Raw genomic sequence first — 21,423 nt, 5'->3', positions numbered from 1 at the left:
CCTGTGCTCCGCAACGGGAGAGGCCACAACAGTGAGAGGCCCGCGTACCGCAAAAAAAAAAAAAAAAAAAAAATCACATTGAGAAGATTTCTCTACTTAGGATATTTAACCTCCTTACTCCAAAAACACACATCTTCCAAGCATCTATGTAAAAAGAATTTTTTTCTTTTAATTAAAGCATGAAGTGGGAGGGAATACACATGAAAGTATCACAAATTATTCATATGTTTTAATGCTGTTCAATAAAATTAAGCAAATCATTGTCATCTAACCTAGAAGATTTTAAGAATTTTAAAGGCAGAAGGAGATTAGGATAATTATGGAGTTTTCACTTGTTTCATTCCATATGCATTTATCAAGTACCTACACACAAATGAATTGAGCTATCCTAAGACTTGAACTATTTCTAAGGTGGAGGATTCTTGGAAAACAACTGAATTTGTCGTCCTCCCTCACCGTGACTCCAAAGATGTGTTTATCCTGGGTGGCACAGATGACATACAGGTGGGTAACTGGGTTATTGAAACTTATGTTGAAGGTTCTTGTGAGACCTAGTCCTAAATATTCTATGGGAGGTTATTATGAAGGACTGAAATATGAGAGTTGTTAAACAAGGAAAAATCTAATTGGGAAGGCAATACATGAATATGAATAATTGACATGAATACTTGTACATGAAATATTTAGCAAAGCAATAGATATGTTTTATATATATATGAGTTATAATCTTGTAGTTGATAACTGTTGAGGAATTTAGAAGAGCAAAGAGATCAGTTGTGGCTGAAGTGATCAGAGAATCCTTCCTAGACCAGCGAAGACATGCTGGACCTTAAAAATCTGGGGGTCTGATAGGCATAGATGGGAATGGAAGGCATTTCAAACCATTTAAATGAGGCAAAGAAGTGTGAATGAGCATTTCAGGTTTATATCACACTAAGAAGCTAAATTCACTTGAATTTTTTGAGATTAGGAGTAGATGGTCATGCTCTATTAACAACAAAAGAAGATAAATCTAACCCATGTGTTTGGAATATTCTTAGTGACTTAAAATCCAAAGGGCACATTTGTTTAGCAAAAGAATCTGGGAATTATGACTCAATTTAAAAAGCAAAGTCCACACAGAGACCTATGTTCAATATCCTGTAATAAACCATAATGGAAAAGAATATGAAAAATTGTACACATATGTATAACTGAATCACTTTGCTCTACAGCAGAAATTAATACAATATTATAAATCAACTATACTTCAATAAATTTTTTTTTAGAAAAGCAAAGCCCTGGCCTGTTATGGTGTACCCAGCCCAGAATTAGAGATGAAATGGCTTTGCCAGGTGTAGTCTGGAAGAGCAAGACCAGACGTCACTCTGTGCGGTAGAGGGGAGAGCAGACCCAAGATGGAAATCAGTCAGTATGAGGCCAGGTGATGCCAGGTGATGGGGCTTCTGCTCTCAAGAAGTTTATAATTTAAATAGAGCAATTAAAATTCTTTAGATTAACAGACACAGTTTTTTAAATGTACATGTTCTGTGAGGGGTGCTGTGGTGTAAGAGGAAGGAGTAGGGGAGGGGGGAGGTAGAGGGAAAACTGTCTATAATCATCCAGAGCTTGACATGAATGAGTTCACTTTTCCTCTTCCTCAAGATAATTGAGGGAAAGTGATGTTTCATTGGGTAGGGAAGGCACTTACTTTTTCAAGTTTTGAGCACTTTGAGAAATAAAGACCTGGATGACCAAATGATATAAAGAAGGTACCATATACCTTGTAGGGGGGAGACTGGAGAAGAGTGCTGAGCTAAACAGAAATGTGTGCGATTAATAATTACAGAAACAGCCAGGATTTGACAATCAGAAGTTCCTTGGTGACATTTAAGAGAACATCATAGTGCATTATAAGCCCTAGTGAAGGAGAGAAGGAGGGGAAGTGGATGGGTGGGAAACAGTAAGTGAAATTAAGCTGTTTATTCAAAAAATTGGCTTTTAAATGGTTTGGGATTAACATATACACACTACTATATATAAAATAGATAATCAACAAGAACCTACTGTATATATAGTACAGGGAACTCTACTCAAAATTCTGCAATAACCTATACAGGAACAGAATCTGAAAAAGAATGGATACATGTATGTGTGTAACTGAATCACTTTGCTGTACACCTGAAACTAACACAACATTGTAAATCAACTATATTCCAATATAAAACTAAAAATGTTAAAATAAAAATAAATGGGCTGTTGGAATTAAATATCTGTAATTATCTTTGAGAGCAAAAACACATGGTGTCGCATGTATTTTCTTCGCCTTTCCTTAAAGGTCCTTCTTGATGACAGCACCATCAACATTGCAACCATTGCCTCATCACGTTACGCTGGCCCACTGAAAACTCGAGTGGATGACTGGCAGAAACAACTTGCTTTGTTTAATCAAACACTGGTGAGTAAGGATCATTTCAATTCATGGACTCAGAGAATTGGATTTAGAAATCATTTGTTCAGTCACTTAAATATTGTACAGTTTAGATATAAGGTTTAATTATTGACATTTTATTATACTCAAAATGTAAGGAAAATGCAAATATATTGAACTCTTCTTTGCAAGACTATACCATTACCCTTGTATTAGTTATTATTGCTGTGAAAGAAAATACCACAAACTTAGTGGTATAAAACAATCTACATTTATAATCCCACAGTTTCTGTGGGTCAGGAGTTCATAACTTAACTGGGTCTTATACTCAGGGTCTCACGAGGGTTCAGTCAAGATGTGGGCCAGGACTGGGCTCTCATCAGAGGTTCAACTGAGGAAGGATGTTGGCAGAAATCATTTTCTTGCAATTCCGGGACCGGGGGCTTCATTTTCTCACAGGCTGTCAACCAGAGGCCATCCTCAGCTCCTCCATGTTGCCCACAGTTTTTTTGCATGTGGACTTCCTCAACAAAATCGCTTACTCCATCAGTCGAGCAGGGAAGAGAAAGTCTCCTGGCAAGACAGAGGTTACAGCCTTGTGTACTGTACACATAACTGTGTACATCCTATTATCTTTGTATATTCTCCATAGCTAGAAGCAAGTCACGGTGGCACCCACACTCAAGGGGAGAGGATCACACAAGGTCAGGAAGCCCAGGTCTTGGGGGCCACCTTAAGAGTCTAGCCACAGCAACCTCATATTTACTAAACAAATACTGCTGCTTGAAGTCTCCTTGGCACCCTTCCTGTCATACACACCTTCTCTTTATTTTATTCAACCTCAGATTATCCCATAATAAAGAACCCACTTACTCTGGTCTCACTTTGTTCCCATCCAATCTCTTTCTTAGACTTCATTTTTTCCCCTTGATTTAATTATGTTGTGGCTTTTATATGTTCTAATATGAAAAGGTATCTGTGAAATAATAAAGGCACTAAGTAAGAAAAGGCAATTTGTTCCATCCTCATTTCATAGAGATCTCTATGGTGAATCCATCCTCTTCAATGGACTCTTTTTAATCTGACGCCTGTCCAGCCTTCTGTACTGATGACTGAGCCCCATGAAAGGAGAGACTAAATTTAGATCAAAGTAAAGGGCATGTTTCCATAGAAGGTCCTTAAAAGAAGCAGTGCTGAATAGTAGGGATCCTCCAGAGAATTAAGTGTATAGAAAGTGTGAGACCTGAAATAAACCAAGGAGTGGTTGGGACATTAGGGCTTAAGCATAGCCCCCAAATCTAGAGTGAGACACGAGAAACCCTTTCACGGATCTCAGGCCCGCACAAGTGATGGCAGGAGGCGCAGAGGAACGGTGAGGTCTATAGACTTTAGATCTGACCCTGCACTTCTGCTTTCTCTGATTAACAGTGATTGTCTCTAGGAGGAAAGTGATGTGTGGTTTTCTTCTTCCTCCCAGTGTTCTGTCTTTGCCACATGTTCTGTCACAAGCAGGTTTTACTTTTTTGATCGAAGAAAATGAATCATATTTCTTCTTAAAAAGAGGGAGAGGGAAGAATGATAGACATAATTGAGGCAAAAAAGAAAACACCTTTTTTGCTAACCTTTTATATTTGGAAATAGTAAGTGAATCACTAAACTTACCACTTCCCAACCCTTCAGATTCCTTTAAGTAAGCATCGTGCCTCCACCTAGAGTGTCTCCTCTGGGCATTTTAATCCTCTTTCTCTGGGTCCATTCTGGTTACCACACAGTAGTAGATTCGTTATAACTCTACTCAGTACAAAAAATGGATTGAAATTAGGCTGAGGTGAGACTTGGACCTTTTAATGAGGTTTCATTTCAAAGGACCTGTGAGAAGCTGCCAAAAGGAAAAAGATACAGTGAATCCCCATGTAATTATTTTTAACGTAACTGTATTTTTTCAACCTGAGGTTAAAAATCTGGTAATGTCCCTATTTTTCTCCTAGGAAGAGTGGCTGAACTGCCAGAGAAACTGGCTCTACCTAGAGAGTATTTTTAGCGCTCCAGATATTCAGAGGCAGTTACCTGCAGAGGCCAAGATGTTCCTTCAAGTGGATAAGTCATGGAAAGAAATCATGAGGAAGGTGAACCGGCTGCCTAATGCTCTCCGAGCAGCTACTCAACCAGGTAAAAAAGAAACCACAAAGGAATTACAGTTATCTAAAATGTCCATCACCTGTAAGATTCTAATAAAATGTGGTACATTCAACCCTTGATTCCAGTCAGCGTTGATGACCAGGAACATTTGTAGTACATTTGACACTCATGCTAAACAATGTGAATTGAACACTGTTGTTGTTATTTTATTACTATTTTTATTATTATTATCGTCATCATCATCATCATCTTTCAGCTCAGTTCATAGTTTTGGCACACAAGGATGTACTTTTTTTTGCTGTTTTTAGAATTAGGGGATCCTGCCACAGAGTATCAGTGATGCTTCCATCTCACAATTTAGGCTACAAAAAATACATTTACATTCAGTTGACCTATTCTGTTAAAGTTCTCACAGACCTATAACCATAAAAATTTCCACACCGTATTTTAAGTAATTCATTAAGACCACTTACGAATATTGCCACTAATGGTAATTCTAATCTCAGGGTTGAAATGTGTTTTATTTATTTTTTAAATTAATTTTTATTGGAATATAGTTGATTTGCAATGTTGTGTTAGTTTCTGCTGTACAGCAAAGTGAATCAGTTATACATATACATATATTCACTCTTTTTTAGATTCTTTTCCCATACAGGTCATTACAGAGTATTGAGTAGAGTTCCCTGTGCTATACAGTTGAAATGAGTTTTAGTAAGTTCTGTTTCTAGGGATGTGGAATCAAAGTCCTTCCAGGTGATTACACATACGTGGTGATTGAACTTTACGGTTTGTATCACAGCCTTAGCAGGATTGGTTGTTGTTCTGCAAATGGCAGCACACTGCCTATCCTGGTGATACGGACAGAGAGCTTCCTTGTCAAGCAGAGGCAGCCTGCTGGACTATACTCTTTGCCCAAAGACTCTTACATAAAACATAAACAGGCAGGAAAAACTCTGTGGGATGATAAAATCGAAAACCTTAAAACTTTGGGGCTTCAAGAGGCTGCCCACAATCCTTGGTTCCTGGTCCCCTTCCAGTCACAACTGCATCACTCCAGCCTCTGCTTCTGCCATCACATCTCCTTCTCTGCCACTTATAAAGACCCCTGTGGGGAATTCCCTGGCAGTCCCCTGATTAGGACTCCTCTCTTCCACTGCAGGGGGCACGGGTTCGATCCCTTACTGGGGAACTAAGATCCCACAAGCTGCGCAGCACGGACAAAAAAAAAAAAGACCCCTGGGATTACACTGGGCCCACTGCATGATCCAAGATAATCTCCCCATCCTATGATCTGTAGCTTAACCACATCTGCCAGGTGCCTTTTTCCATAAAAACTAACATATTCTCAGGTTCTCGGGATTAGGACATGGGTATATCTGAGAGACCTTTATCTTGCCTAGCACATCCACTTAATGTGCATATCCAAACCTTTTGCTGCAAAAATATTAATGTGTTTTATTACAGAGTGCTGCCTCAGTGCCAACTGGACTTTTGTTATATAATGTAACTTTTGAAATTTTTTTAAAAATCCAAAATATATTTGGTCCTAGGGATTTCAGATAAAAGAGTGTGGACCTGTATATATCATTTCAGGTGATGATAAAGCAGTGAAGAAAAATTAAGCAGGGTAAAGGCGCTAGAGAGTAGTTGGGGGCTGCAGTGTGTGTGTGTGTGTGTGTGTGTGTGATGAAAGGATTTTTTTGATAAAGTGGCTTTTGAGTAGAGATCTGCAGGAATGAGGAAATGAAACATGTTCGTGGATCTAAGGGAGGATTGTTAAAGGCAGAGAGAAGAACAAAGACCCTGCGGTAAGAGCATGCTTAGCGTACATGACCGTCACCAAGGGAGCCAGAGTGGGGTGGAGTGCAACGCACAGGAGAGGGCTTAGGAGTGAGGCCAGAGAGGTGAGTGTGCTTGGGTGGCGGGTTGGGGATTGGATTAGGTCACTGATCACGTAGAGACTCGGAGACCGTGGAAAAGACCGGATTTGATTCTCAGACAGGTGGGGAAGCCAGGCACTGTGATACGCACCAAAACATCAAGTGAGACATGAATCTTGCTCCTAAAGGTGCTACAGTTTAGTGATAAAGACATAGGATGCTATTGCCACAATTTTTTTGCATCTAAATATGGCAGAAAAAACAGAAGACATGAGTAAGAAGGTGACAGAGAATATGTAGTGTTTAGAGAATGGCAACTGTTTGGCTTTGGTTTGCGTGCCCCTGGCCCCCAAAACTGGGGGATGACAGATAAAAAGGTTTCAAGTTAATTACCTGTTCATCTGTGGCAAATATCAAAATTAATGTTATTATTAAAAGTTATAGTTAACATTCTTAGCCAACCCCCCCAATTTTAACTTATTAAACCATTCTTTCATCAAATAAAACCAAAACTTTAAAAATGTTAATATCATATTTTACTTCCACTTAAAATTATATTCTCTATTTATTTTAACACAACTTTACCAGTACCTTTTTTTTCAATGAACAGGACTTCTGGAAACTTTTCAAAATAATAATGCATTACTTGACCAAATTCAGAAGTGTCTAGAGGCATATTTAGAATCAAAAAGAGTTATCTTTCCAAGGTAAGTTTATAAAGCTACCAACAATATTTTTTAGTAGTTAAGAGTATCCATTAATTTGTTAGGATATATATAAAATCAAAACATCAGGGAACCAAAGAGGGAAACAAGAAAGATATTTCATAATAGCAATCCAGCTAATATCTTGATTGGAGCGTGTAAGTGTCAAGGATAAATATACAATATTTGGTTTAAGTGGATAAGTACCCAAGGTACTGGAAAGATTCTTGATCACAGCATTGTTTCACTGCTGGGAGTGTATGTGTGTACCTGCATGTGTGTGTGTGTCCACAGATGGGTATGTAAAAAGTTAGAGACCTTTGTTGCCTGAGCTGGTTTCTTTAGGTTAATTGGTGGCCTAAGAGGGTTACTGTAGAAGTCATCTAAGAGGTCATTTCACAAATTCCAAATGAAATTTTTTACTCATCCATTCGTTCTAGAAACATACCAAATGTTTTGCTCAGTGATAAAAATACAAAGAAGAAAAGGCCAGATCCCCACTCTAATGGAGCTCGTGGTTAACAGGTGGACATTCATGTAAACACACCATTTCAATATAATTATATATGACTACACTATGACTACCTGATGGTAGCAAGTGCTCCAGACTTCAGTCTTTGGGGCACATTGTACCGTAACACAGACATTATCAAAAAATGGCCCATCTTTCATGGATTTTTCCTGTTAGATGTAAAGGAGATGGCTGTTAAGGTCTCTCCTAGGACAAGCACTGAGTCAGCCAGGATTAGGTGCTTATGTGGGTTACTTGGGTAAGAGGGGTTGTTGCTGGGTACCAGGACAGGCTATGTGTGTGCACAAGATATCCAAGAGCTGGAAGATTTGATTGAGTTTAACAGATTCAGGCAACATGGGAAAAGACAGAAGAGTTTGAGGTTTGGAATGTGCCTTTTATTTCACTCTTAAATCAGTGGTTCCTAACTTGAGTCTCCCAAGACCAGAGAAAATCTGTACACTGTTATAATCTTTAAAGAAATCTGGACACAAATTTACCTGTGATAATATTGAACACCAAAAAGCATCAGCTTTTATTTTTCCTTTTGTTTAGAATTACATCAACTAGGTCTACAGTGTTTATTATGTCAGGAGGCTCTGCACACCACTGATTTCATGCTCCAAGCCTTAATGAAGGCTTACTATGAGCCATGGACCAAGTTAGGTTCTGGGGACACAAGGTGAATATAACACTGTTCCTTCTCCCACAGGGCTCATAATCCAGTCTTGACAGTTATCTGTTTCATTAGTCGAAAAGAGGCAGGGGTACAAATTATTACCCTATGTGGTATTTTAAAGAAGCAAGACTAATAGGGTGCAACCCAAAACATCTTTGTTTCTAATGACAGCCTCTGTGTTCCCTACTAGGGGCTAGTTTCTTCCTGTCCCTGGCCAAAATCTTGAGCAGGCCTCATGAATTTTTCTGGTCGTTCTCTGATAATAATACAAAAAGTTCTCATTACCTTAACCCATTAAATGATCTATAATAATCAAAACTCTGAACTTCTTTCAAAGTGAAAACATCCCCCTTCTCTGGCCTAAGCCTGTTGCAAGGCTGAAGGCTTAAGTGATGATGAGGATGTGTGGCATCAACCCTCCCCACTTCCTATTAGGTTCCTGAGGTCTCCAGTTTGGGGGCAGGAAAGGGAGGAGAGGCAAGACGGCAGGAGAAGCCTGACTTGGCTGGTACCCAAATGGGCCCCTCTCTCACGTGGGGCCTTCCACGTGCTAATGGGATCCCTCCAATCCCGAGGGATCTCTCATAGGCAGCTTCCTCCACAGGAGTGAAGTGTCTTCTCCAGCCAGACCCTCATCCTTCTCTCTCATCCCTGGGCATCCAGGTGTGCCCCTTCTCCAGTTTTTTTTTTTTCCTAGGGTATCTTCATGTCTCCAAATGGCCCTGTTGGGCAGTATCTTAAGAAAATCCCAGGCAGGATCACACCAGCATGGCCCCCATGTGTGTAGTCACAGAACCAAATAAGGTTCCTGCAGCCACCCATTCATCTATTCAACAAATTATGTACTGAATACCAGGTATATGTGAGGTACAAGGCCAGATTCTAGGGAAAACAAGTAATATATCTTCACTCTAGGAGCTCAAAGCCAAGTAACAGACATACAACCAAATCAATATCTTAGCAAGTGCTGGCATCTTTACAATTTTTATGAAAAATATCTGCCTTTTATGTACCAGGCACTCATTCCAGATGTTTGAGATGCATCCACCCTAATCTTTATAAAAATCATATTTAGAGACACGTGGCCTCCCAGACCCAGGACCCATGGGATAGAGGTCCAGTAAGTCAGTGGATGGGGACGATATGTGCCTAAGGGATTTATCTTTCATGTCCATACAAGGCTTTGCTTCAGTTTCAAGTTACATTTTAAGTATATTCTTTCATCTAGATTTTACTTCTTGTCAAATGATGAGCTTCTGGAGATTTTGGCCCAGACACGAAATCCCCAAGCTGTGCAGCCACACTTGAGGAAATGCTTCGACTCCATTTCAAAGCTCGAATTCGCTCTCGTGCCTCCAACGGAGGGAAGAATTCCTGGCATGGAGGCGGAGCCAGAAAAGATTTACACTAATGATATTTTAGCGATGCTGTCACCAGAGGGAGAAAGGGTAAGGGCTTTTTGTTTATGATTCTTTATGCGTCAGCTTTGTTACTCTTCTAGGGTGGAGGGTAGAGGTTTATTCATCATCATGCTAAGCATTCATCAAGTGCTGCTGTGATCTGGTCTTCTGCTGGCTCAGCAATTTCAAAGATAATCAACGATAAAATTCTTGCCCTAGAAGAACTCAAAGTCTAGCAGAGACATAGTCGAACAATTGAAAAGCCCCACAGAAAATGCAGTAACAGAGGCTGTGCTCTGTTCTTGGGAACAGGGTAGAAAGTACTGGAGCCAGTTCTTAACTCTCCATAAGGGGAACAAGAGCCGGGTGGTTAAGAGCTAGTTCTACTGCCCGGACACATGGATTCCACTCCCAATCTTGAACCTCATCTGTAAAACAAGGATTAGTAATACTGCCTGATTAATGAGTTGCTGGGGATTTTCAAGTGTGTATGTAAATTACTTAGAACAGTACTGAGCAGGTGCTATGAAGTATTAGTTGTCATTGTTTGGCAGCAGCCTCTCCAGGGCCCGGCACAGTGCCTGTAAACACCAAGCAAGTGAATGCATTAGTAGACTGTGGGGAATCAGGTGACCAGACAGAGGAGAATCACACATACATACACACAGGCAGCCAAGGAAGGTGGAGAGGAGACATGGGAGGGACAGCATTCCATACAGAGAAATTGTGCAGGGAAATGCCAAGGCTTTCAGTCCAGGTAGAGCACAGTAGTGTATCTATGGGATTGGAAGGAGCCCATAGACATTTTTCTTGTCCTACACATGCACCCAATGCTCATAGCAGCATTATTCACATTAGCCAAGACATGGGAGCAACCTAAGTGTCCACCAACAGATGGATGGATAAAGAGGACATGGTATAGATATGGATGGATAAAGAGGACAATGGAATATTACTCTGCCGTAAAAAAGAATAAAATTTTGCCATTTGCCACAACATAGGTGGACCTGGAGTGTTTTATGCTAAGTGAAATAAATCAGACAGAGAAAGACAAATACTGCATGTTTTCACTTATATATGGAATCTAAAAAGTAATACAAACTAGTGAATATAACAAACCAGAAACAGATTCACAGGTATAAAGAACAAACTAGTGGTTACCAGTGGGGAGAGGGGAGGGGCGAGGGGCAAGATAGGGGTAGAGGATTAAGAGTTACAAACTACTATGTATAAAATAAATAAGCAGCAAGGATATATTGTACAGCACAGGGAAATACAGCCATTATTTTGTAACAACTTTAAATGGAGTATAATCTATAAAAATACTGAATCATTATGTTGTACATGTGAAACTAATATAATATTGTAAATCAACTATACCTCAATAAAGAAAATGTTTTTACTTGTCCTAAATTGATCCTCTTGCAAAAGAATTTGTTCATCACTGGTGAAAAAGAAAGGGGAAGGCCTAGGCTAGGATCCAGGGAAAACATGACATTTAAAGGGAGTGTAGAAGAACAGATGCAGAAGCCCAGACAACCAGGGCAGTCAGGTCATTGGTAGTCCAAGAAATAAATATGAAAAGGGCTTTAAAGCGTCGATTGGACTGGTTGATTGGGAGAGCACTGGTCACCTTAATGACCTGAACAGATTTAGAGGAGTGGTTGGAGCCAAAAATCAGATGGCAGGAAGTAAGGGAAAAAAGTGGAGGAATTCATTTAGTGCACATAAACTCCTCTTTCCGGGAGTTGGCTCCAAAGGGAAGCAGTGAAATAAAGCACCAAGTGGGGGCGGGGGAGGGGGGCGGTGTAAAGAGAGGTGTAGAGTGGGTATCAGTAGAAGTACCAGTGTTCACGTTCAGGCTTCCGTGTTTACCTAGCTCAGGGTTCCGTTACGAAGTACACAGAGTGTACAGCCTACATGTTATCACAGCCTGATTATCTTCCAGGTGAGCCTGGGGAAAGGCCTCAAGGCCCGAGGTAACGTGGAGGAGTGGCTGGGCAAAGTGGAAGAAGCCATGTTCACGTCTCTGCGTCGCCTGTGCAAAGCTGCCATCGCTGACTATCTGGGGAAACCGAGGACAGTATGGGTGATCGCCGGCCACCCTTCTCAGGTAACTTACACTCCTTAAATCTCCGCCTCTGGATCCTGTTTGGGGGAGATGCATCACACACTGAAGAAAGGTGTTTCCATGCAGGTGATCCTGACCATTTCTCAAATCATGTGGTGCCGCGATTTGACGGAGTGTTTGGAACGAGAAGACGGTGATCATTTAGAGGCCCTGGAAGCTTTTGAAAAAGTAAACTTTGAGGTGAGATTACGGCAGGGTGACATCGAGCATAGCCTGTGCCAGATGGTCCCAGTGGCTTTTATTGGCGTGGTTAATGCAAATTCACTACTTCAGAAATTGTAAGCCCCTGACATGACATCCAAAACTTTGGGCTTCTCACTAAAACTATTTCTGTTCAAGTTTTCTCAGCGACACTACCCTGATGTTTGTGTAGTATGTATATGAATATTAAAAAGAGAAGGAAAGCGTAACTCAAGAGGAAAATGTCAGGATTATAATGGTTTGCCACCTTTAAGAAGAAATGTTATCCTGGGTCCTGATATCTCTCCTAGAAGTGGATTCAATCCCAGAAAACCACAGGATTTGTGCCATTTCTATTCTTAGGCCCAACATGTGCTTTTCTACTGTTTTATAGAAGCCTCAGGCAACTATCAGTAAAGCAATAAATAACTGAATGAATTAAATACCATTCTACACAAATTTTTGAGCTATTGTTGGGAAATGCAACTTTACAGCCAGGCCACATCTTTAACTCCAAATTCAATTCTACTTCCAAGCAATGTTGCATTTTTAAAGATTCACCCTTAAAACAAAAAAGGAGGAAACAACTTTCTTGAAATAGGAAAAAACCTCTCTCATGAAGGTCCTCGATAGAATTTCAACTCAAAAAGCCCCAGAGAAAAGACTCGCTAAGGAAAGTCCCATTGACCTCTTTGTAGAGGTGGCCCCTGATCAGGGCCAGCCTGAGTGAAAAATCAGCACAGCAGTTCAAGGCTTTCAGAGGCACTGCCCTTCTCTGAAAAAGATTTAACCATTTATGTGAAAATCAGGAACTCAGTCTATCAAAAAATGCTTTCGTTTAATCAATCGTTGGCTTGGTTTAAATGCTCAGGATTTCTGACTATTCCCCCCTCCCCCACCAAAAAAAAAAAACTATCCCTGAAAATGAAGAGTACTACCTTAGTCACATTTGATTTTTAGGGAGAACCATGTTCTCTAGAGACATCATCACGTGGTGGTTAAGAGCATGGGCTTTCCTTGAGGCAAATGTCTACTCAAGTGTAATTTTTTGCTACTTTATAACTATGTCAATTTCCTTACCCTCTGTGACCCTCAGTTTCCTCTAACGTGAAACTGGGGTAAAGATGGTATTGTACTTCACAGAAGCCTTATAGGAATTAAATAAGTTAAACTGTTGTCCTGGGTCACAGAATTACAGATTCTTACTAAATTTGGAATAGACATTTGTCAAAACTATCTAATTTTATAGGTATCTAATTTTATAGATAGTTTCAAAAAATGCCTATTCCAAATTTAATAGTAAAAAGATATACATGTAAGCTGATTTTTGAAAATTATATATCACTTTTTTTTTTAATTTTTAGAGATTAAATGCCCTGGCTGCAATAGTCCGAGGCACTCTTCCTAAATTACACAGAAACATCATAACTGCCTTAATTACTATTGATGTACATGCAAGAGACATAGTCACTGAACTTGTTCAAGCCAAGGTAACTCTTTCACTTAAATAAAATCATATATTTCTTTCTGAAATTAATGCATCTAATATGTGTATCATTGTCATCACTTATGTAGGTAGAGGTAGTTGAGTCCTTTGACTGGCAGAGACAACTGCGCTATTATTGGGATATAGACCTGGACAATTGTGTGGCAAGGATGGCGCTCTCTCAGTATACTTATGGCTATGAGTATTTGGGTGCATGCCCAAGATTAGTTATTACTCCTCTCACGGTAAGTTACTGATCATTTAGGTTCATTACTGCTTTTTCCCCACCAAAATAGTTCTGAAAAGTTCCCTCCTACCATTAACCCTTGAAAGGACTTGCCATGAATACATCTTTGTAAAGCAGAGATTTCTGCTTTTTGATCATGTGCCTGGATTTTTTAGTATATTTCAATTGCTATAGAACCTTTCATAAAAAAATAATGACCCTCCTGCTATAGAAAGGAAAGGACTTATGAATTTGTGGCCAGAGTCAGTTCCCTTCAATAATGACAATTTATCAATTTCTTCAGGATCGCTGCTACCTTTGCCTCATGGGGGCTTTGCAGCTCGACCTGGGAGGTGCACCAGCTGGTCCTGCTGGCACGGGGAAAACTGAGACTACCAAAGACCTTGCAAAAGCTCTCGCCATCCAGTGTGTGGTCTTTAACTGCTCTGATGGCTTGGACTACAAGGTACGGTCCTGGCATCTGAACACTAACATTAAGTGTTTTATGTGGCTTTCTCTATTTGCAACATGACATAACAAAAGAAGGAGAGAAAGGGGTGATGGCAAGCTAGGGAAAACTAGTGGGGCAAGGAATGATTAAAGTAGAATAAATAGAGCAAGAGAGGAGAGTCAACACAAGGCAATCTGAGTGGGCCAGGTAGGAATCAAGGCCAGGGGAGGATTGGTCAAATGGTGGTGAGATTAAAGACCTGTTCATGTCAGTAGGTAGAAAGAGGGGAGATGAGATACAAGACAGAATAGCAGGGAAATCTAGGAACAAGGAATAAGCTTACAGGAAGAGACGAGTTACGTATTGAAACGTGTGGTGTTACGTATTCAGAGTTACATATTGAAAATGAAACAGGTAGGAGGTGAGAATTCACGGTAAGATTTTTCATTGAGTAGTTCTCAGAATTTTTCACTCTTAAAAATTATTGAGGGCTTCCCTGGTGGCACAGTGGTTGAGAGTCTGCCTGCCGATGCAGGGGACACGGGTTCGTGCCCCGGTCCGGGAAGATCCCACGTGCCGCAGGGCAGCTAGGCCCATGAGCTATGGCCACTGAGCCTGTGCGTCCAGAGCCTGTGCTCCACAACGGGAGAGGCCACAACAGTGAGAGGCCCGCGTACCGCAAAAAAAAAAAAAAAATTTTTGAGACCTGGGACTTCCCTGGCAGTCCAGTGCTTAAGACTTCACCTTCCAATGCAGGGGGTGCAGGTTTGATCCTTGGTCAGGGAGCTAAGATCCCACATGCCTCATGGCCAAAACATAAAACAGAAGCAATATTGTAACAAATTCAATAAAGACTTTAAAAAATGGCCCACATCAAAAAAAAATCTTAAAAAAAAAATTATTGAGACTTCCAGAAAGTTTTTGTTTATATGTATGGATTACATCTATTGATATACACCATGTTAGAAATTAAAATTGCATTTAAAATATTTGGGGGGGGGGACTTCCCTGGTGGCGCAGTGGTTAAGAATCCGCCTGCCAGTGCAGGGGACACAGGTTCGAGCCCTGGTCTAGGAAGATCCCACATGCCGTGGAGCAGCTAAGCCTGTGCGCCACAACTACTGAGCCTGCACTCTAGAGCCCGCAAGCCACTACTGCTGAGCCCGCACTCCACAACTGCTGAAGCCCGTGCGCCTGGACCCTGTGCTCTGCAACAAGAGAAGCCACCACAATGAGAAGCCCATGCACTGCAACAAAGAGGAGCCCCTGCCTGCCACAACTAGAGAAACCCTGCACACAGCAGCGAAGACCCAACGCAGTCAAAAATAAATAAATAAATAAAATTTAAATAAATAGCCTTTCTTTTAAATAAAGTAAAATAAAAATATTTATTTGTTTTAAAATAACCATAATAAATTCATTACATGTTAGCATAAACACACTTTTTAAGAAAAATAGCTATTTTCCCAAACAACTATAAATAGTATAATCTATAAAAATATTGAATCACTATTCTGTATACCTAAAAGTAATGTAATATTGTAAATCAACAGTACCTCAATAAAAAACGTTGATGAGGATAATTCTTTATAGAAGAATCACAGCTAATACATGCAGAGGGATAACATTAGAAATTACTATTTTGCAAACTCTAAAAAATTAGTAGATCTGGTAATGATCAACTTTGCTAAAACCACATTAAAAGATTAATTGGAAGGTTTGTAATGGATGGATCAGGCTAATTATCCATTGGTCAATCAAAACATCACTGAAGGGGCTTCCCTGGTGGCGCAGTGGTTGACAGTCCGCCTGCTGATGCAGGGGAAACGGGTTCGTGCCCCGGTCCGGGAAGATCCCACATGCCGCGGAGCGGCTGGGCCCGTGAGCCATGGCCGCTGAGCCTGCGCGTCAGGAGCCTGTGCTCTGCAACGGGAGAGGCCACAACAGTGAGAGGCCCGCGTACCACATAAAAAAAAAAAAAAAAAAAAAAAAAAAAAAAAAAACCTCTTAAAATAAAAAAATCACTGAATTTGAGACAACCAGGAAACATGTATCTTCTTCTTTGGTACACAATCTGAATTATTCCTGTTCAGAAATTTTTAAACCTCTAACTAATGAATTTAATTAAATGTCTAGATTTAAATACAGTTTTCAAGAAGTATATAAGGTAGAGAAACATGTTAACCACAAGAATTCAATCAGCCAAATATGGAATGCAAGAAATTCCAAAGGGAAAATAACCTATAGACCTTTAAAAAATAAATTGCATAAAAGGGGGAGGATGCAGAGAACTGTTATAAATTTAAAGAGATTAAAAGACATATTAACCGTAAAATAGATAGCTAGTGGGAAGCAGCGGCATAGCACAGGGAGAACAGCTCAGTGCTTTGCGACCACCTAGAAGGGTGGGCTAGGGAGGGTGTGAGGGAGACGCAAGAGGGAGGAGATATGTGGATATATGTATATGTATGGCTGATTCACTTTGTTACACAGCAGAAACTAACACAACATTGTAAAGCAATTATACTCCAATAAAGATGATAAAAAAAAGACACATTAAGCAGTGTTTGGACCTTGTTTGCATCCTTATCCTACTGTAAAAGGATCATTTTAGGACCGTTGTGGAAAATTGAACATGAACTGTTGTTAGATGACATCAAGGAATTGCTTGGGTTTTGGTAAAACCAATTACTTGATTTTTGTTTGAATGTGTTAATGGTATTGGTTTGGGTTTTTTTGTTTTGTTCTGTTTTTAGGTTCTTACACATTACAGAATCTGTGATGAAATACTAATGATGTCTGGGGCTTGTTTTAAAATACTCCAACAACAGCATAAAGTGTTGGAAGTATTTTAAAAAGAGCAAAATGTTTGATGATTGTTAAACTGAGCACCTTCTTTTACCTCTTGTGTATGTTTGAAATACTCTGATACAAAAAGTTCTTTTAAAGTATAAAGCATCAAAATTAAAATGGCAGAAATACCTCCAAAAATTCTTTTTTAATGGTCAATCAATTGCTACACAATTAGTGTCTTTCAAAAAGAGGTGCGGGGGAGAAATTAGCCCCTGACCGCTATCAGCTAAGAGCTGGCCTGGTTCAAACAGACTCTGTGCTTCTCCAGTTGAACTCAAACAGCTTCACAGACCACCAACATCAGACTTGGTCACTTTGTGCCCATGATGCCGTGAGACAAAAACCACACCATTATCAAATCTGAGAACAGACACAAACAAGCACTCTGTCCAAACCACAAAAATGACCGAATATCCTCCTCTCTCCACTAACTGGAGTAACTGCTACATCTTTACTGACACCTTGAGCCACACTGCCCTATAGACTCCTAGATAGATGTTATTATGATACCCATCAGAGAATCACCTCAGCTTTCTGCCAACAAAAATTTAGAGTGACGTGGTGTCCCCTAAAAAGACATGTTCAAGTCTTAATGACTGACAACCTGTAAATCTGACCTGATTTGGAAGTAGGGTCTCTGCAGATATAACCAAGCTAAGCTGAGGTCTTACTGGACCTGGATGAGCCCTAATCCAATAATTAGTGGATTTGTAAGAAGAGGAAAATTCGGTTATAGACACACAGAGAGGAGAAGGCCATGTGAATATACACAGAAGGTGAGCCAAGGAACACTCATCATTGGCTGCAAACATGAAAAGCTATGAAGAGACGAGGAAGAATACTCCCCTAGGACTTTCAAAGTGAGTATGGCTTGGCCAACACCTTGATTTTAGACTTATAGACTCCAGAACTATGCAAGAAATAATTTCTGTTGTTTTAAGCCACCCAGTTTACAGTCATTTGTTACAATCGCCCTTCAAAACTAATACATAGAGCAATACCCTGCTTCATTGAACCTTCCTCAAACTTTCCTATAAGAAGTCCTTTTAATGTTCTTTTACTGAGACATCTCATGGTTTCCCATGGTCTGTGGTCTCCCTTTTGCAATAAGCAATAAACCCAATTTTTTTTTGCCATGGATGAGTTCCAGTGATCTTTTTTTTTAAACATCTTTATTGGAGTATAATTGCTTTACAATGGTGTGTTAGTTTCTGCTTTATAACAACGTGAATCAGTTATACATATACACATGTTCCCATATCTCTTCCCTCCTGCGTCTCCCTCCCTCCCACCCTCCCTATCCCACCCCTCTAGGTGGTCACAAACCACCTAGCTGATCTCCCTGTGCTACGCGGCTGCTTCCCACTAGCTATCCACTTTACTCTTGGTAGTGTATATATGTCCACGCCACTCTCTCACCTCGTCACAGCCTACCCCTCCCCCTCCCCATATCCTCAAGTCCATGCTCTAGTAGGTCTGTGTCTTTATTCCTGTCTTACCCCTAGGTTCTTCATGACCTTTTTTTTTTCTTAGATTCCATATATATGTGTTAGCATACGGTATTTGTTTTTCTCCTTCTGACTTACTTCTCTCTGTATGACAGACTCTAGGTCCATCCACCTCACCACAAATAACTCAATTTCATTTCCTTTTATGACTGAGTAATATTCCATTGTATATATGTGCCACATCTTCTTTATCCATTCATCTGTTGATGGACATTTAGGTTGCTTCCATGTCCTGGCTATTGTAAATAGAGCTGCAATGAACATTTTGGTACATGACTCTTTTTGAATTAAAGCTATGGGCATTGACTGCAGGCATGCTATAGGGAGATAAATTTTAGCAAAGAGCCCATATTGAAGATAAAGATCTGGTATTTTTTAAATTGAGGTGTAATTGACATATTATATTAGTTTTACATGTACAACATAATGATTTGTTATATGTATATATTCCAAAATGATTACAGTAAGTTTAGTTAACATCCATCACCACCAATTTTCTATGTCTTTGAGTTCATGTTTTTTTTAGATTCCACATAGTAGTGATATCATACAGTATTTGTCTGACTTATTTCACCTAGCATAATGCCCTCGAGGTCCATCCATTACATATTGTCACAAATGTGATGTATATGTCACAGCCAATTTTCTTTATCCATTCATCCATTGTTGGAAACTTAGGTTGTTTCCATGTCTTGGTTATGGTAAATAATGCTTCAATGAACATGGGGGTGCAGATATATTTTTGAGTTAGTGATTTTCATTTTCTTTGGATAAATACCCAGAAGTAGAATTGCTGAATAATATGGCACTTGTGTTTTTAATTTTCTGAAGAACCTTCATAATGTTTTCCATAGTGGCTGCACCAATTTACATTCCCACCAACAGTGCACAGGGGTTCCCTTTTCTTCACATCCTCACCGCACCTGTCATTTCTTGTCTTCTTGATAATGGACATTCTAACAGGTGTAAGGTGACGTCTCACTGTGGTCTTGATTTGTATTTCTCTGATGATTAGTGACGTTGGGTATCTTTCGGGATACCTGTTGACAATTTATTTATGTGTCTTCTTCAGAAAAGTGTCTTTGCCCATTTTGAAATTGGTTTGTTTGTTTGTTTTTCTATTGAGTTGTATGATGTCTTTATATATTTTAGATATTAACCCCTTATCAGATATATGATTTGCAAATATGTTCTTCTATTCCTTAGGTTGCCTTTTCATTTTTTTGATGGCTTCCTTTGATGTACAGAAGCTTTTCAGTTTGATATAGTCCCATTTGACCTGGAATTTTCTTCTTTTAAAACTTCTGTCCCATTAATATCCCTTGAGAAGTCTTCCTGTACCCCCCACCACCCAGGGAATGAAACCATTGCTCTACAACATGAAGGAGTTCCTCAGCTTTGTCATCCATAAGACCAGCTTCGTCTTTAGTCTTATCCATTCTGTTGTTTAGTCCATCTATTTCATTTTTGTAATCTTGACTATAATATGATTAATTTCCAGGTATTATTTCTTATCTCTCACTAATTCTTTCTTAGAGCATCTTGTTTTATGATAGGAATGCAATTTCCTCTAAAATCTCTCTGAGGGTTCCATTTGAATTTTTAAATCTTTTCTTTTGTTCTCCAAATTACCTCCATTTTCTTCAGGGTTGCTCATTTAGTTTATTCTTCTTCTCTCTTCCTTGTTGGTGATGTTTCTCAAATATGTGTTGACTTCTACTACTTAGTTCTTAAGTGAGCACTGAGTTGATTAGTGAGAACAAATTGTTTCCTCAAAAGGCCCCTGCCTTAAAAGAAAAAGCTCCCCTGATCTCTGTGGGAGTGTAGTATGTTTGGTTAGCAGGCTTCCCCATACAGTGTGTGGGCATGGGCAGCCAGGAAGCCAGAAACATTTTATAAATGCCAAAATAATAAGGACTTTTCTTCTAGTAGTGAAGTTAAGTGGGTTTCACTCTTGGATGGAGCTGTCTATCCTTTTGACTCTCAGTTGAGTAAAGTGGAGGTCTGAAATCATCTGTCTTTTTTTATCTCTGCTTTCCTTATCTCCCAAGCCTAATGTCTTCTTCCAATATCTCCTTATATCTCCCAAAGACAGACCTCCCCCTTTCTCTACAAGGCAGTCCTTGGGTTTTGGGCTGGAGGGAGAGTGTCAGCACTGCCAGCCTTAAGAGCCCTGTTTACTCTACTTGGAATAAGGAGAGGGAAGGACAGAGAAGGGAAGGACCAACAAACCTGATCTTCCCAAGTACTCATCTTTGGCTAATTCCCAAGGATCACCCTGGGACCTGTGTCTGCTTTTCTTGCATGTATTGCTGTTGGGTTCGGAGTTTCTTGGAGACCCCCCTGAAGGGCAGTTCTTCCTTCCCTCTGTCTTGGGCCTGCATTCTGCCCTTCTCAGTTGAGTAATCTGTATCTATGTATTTTCCATCTTCTAAGATTTTTTTTTCAAAACTTTCTTCCTGCTGCTGGTTTCCCTTCCCATTATACTTTTATCAAGCAGGTACAGGTATAAGTGTAGGTACAGAAATGGAGAGAGTTCTACCTTTCTGTCATTCATGGGCATTTAGGAGGAAGGGATGGTAGCAGTATATGCTCAGTTGACCATCTTGAAACAAACAAACAAAAAAACATTAGCTCTATTTTTAAAGAGATAGAGATGGTACAATGCAATATTTGTAAAAATGCTTAACCCAAAATTCAAGTCTCTAAAGGAACTTTCCTGTGTAGATAGCCACAAGTACATATTCATTCTCCTCCACCATTAAGATTCTGCTGTAGAAGAAATTAACAACCATTACATTACCCTGTGCAGCTGTGCTTCTGCTCAGTGGTCCCTGTTTGTTGTCTGCCATGTGTAGTACCTGG

At 39.8% G+C, this 21,423-nt stretch overlaps 1 protein-coding gene across 1 annotated transcript in view; it reads left to right on the top strand.

Annotated features, from left to right (window-relative positions):
* DNAH6 (dynein axonemal heavy chain 6) overlaps positions 1–21,423 on the top strand; it is a 288,178-nt gene that overhangs the window by 111,292 nt on the left and 155,463 nt on the right. The window contains exons 19-28 of the mRNA XM_060170018.1: positions 412–504; positions 2,318–2,437; positions 4,399–4,579; positions 7,040–7,136; positions 9,552–9,771; positions 11,672–11,836; positions 11,921–12,034; positions 13,399–13,524; positions 13,610–13,765; positions 14,051–14,212. Coding sequence (XP_060026001.1) covers positions 412–504; positions 2,318–2,437; positions 4,399–4,579; positions 7,040–7,136; positions 9,552–9,771; positions 11,672–11,836; positions 11,921–12,034; positions 13,399–13,524; positions 13,610–13,765; positions 14,051–14,212 — 1,434 coding nt within the window. The remainder of the gene's footprint in view (positions 1–411; positions 505–2,317; positions 2,438–4,398; positions 4,580–7,039; positions 7,137–9,551; positions 9,772–11,671; positions 11,837–11,920; positions 12,035–13,398; positions 13,525–13,609; positions 13,766–14,050; positions 14,213–21,423) is intronic.

Source organism: Lagenorhynchus albirostris, chromosome 13 (assembly GCF_949774975.1).
Source record: "Lagenorhynchus albirostris chromosome 13, mLagAlb1.1, whole genome shotgun sequence".
In the NCBI taxonomy this organism is placed as follows: Eukaryota; Metazoa; Chordata; class Mammalia; order Artiodactyla; family Delphinidae; genus Lagenorhynchus; species Lagenorhynchus albirostris.
Note: the sequence above shows the minus strand (reverse complement) of the source record. Positions and strands in the feature narration are given on the sequence as shown.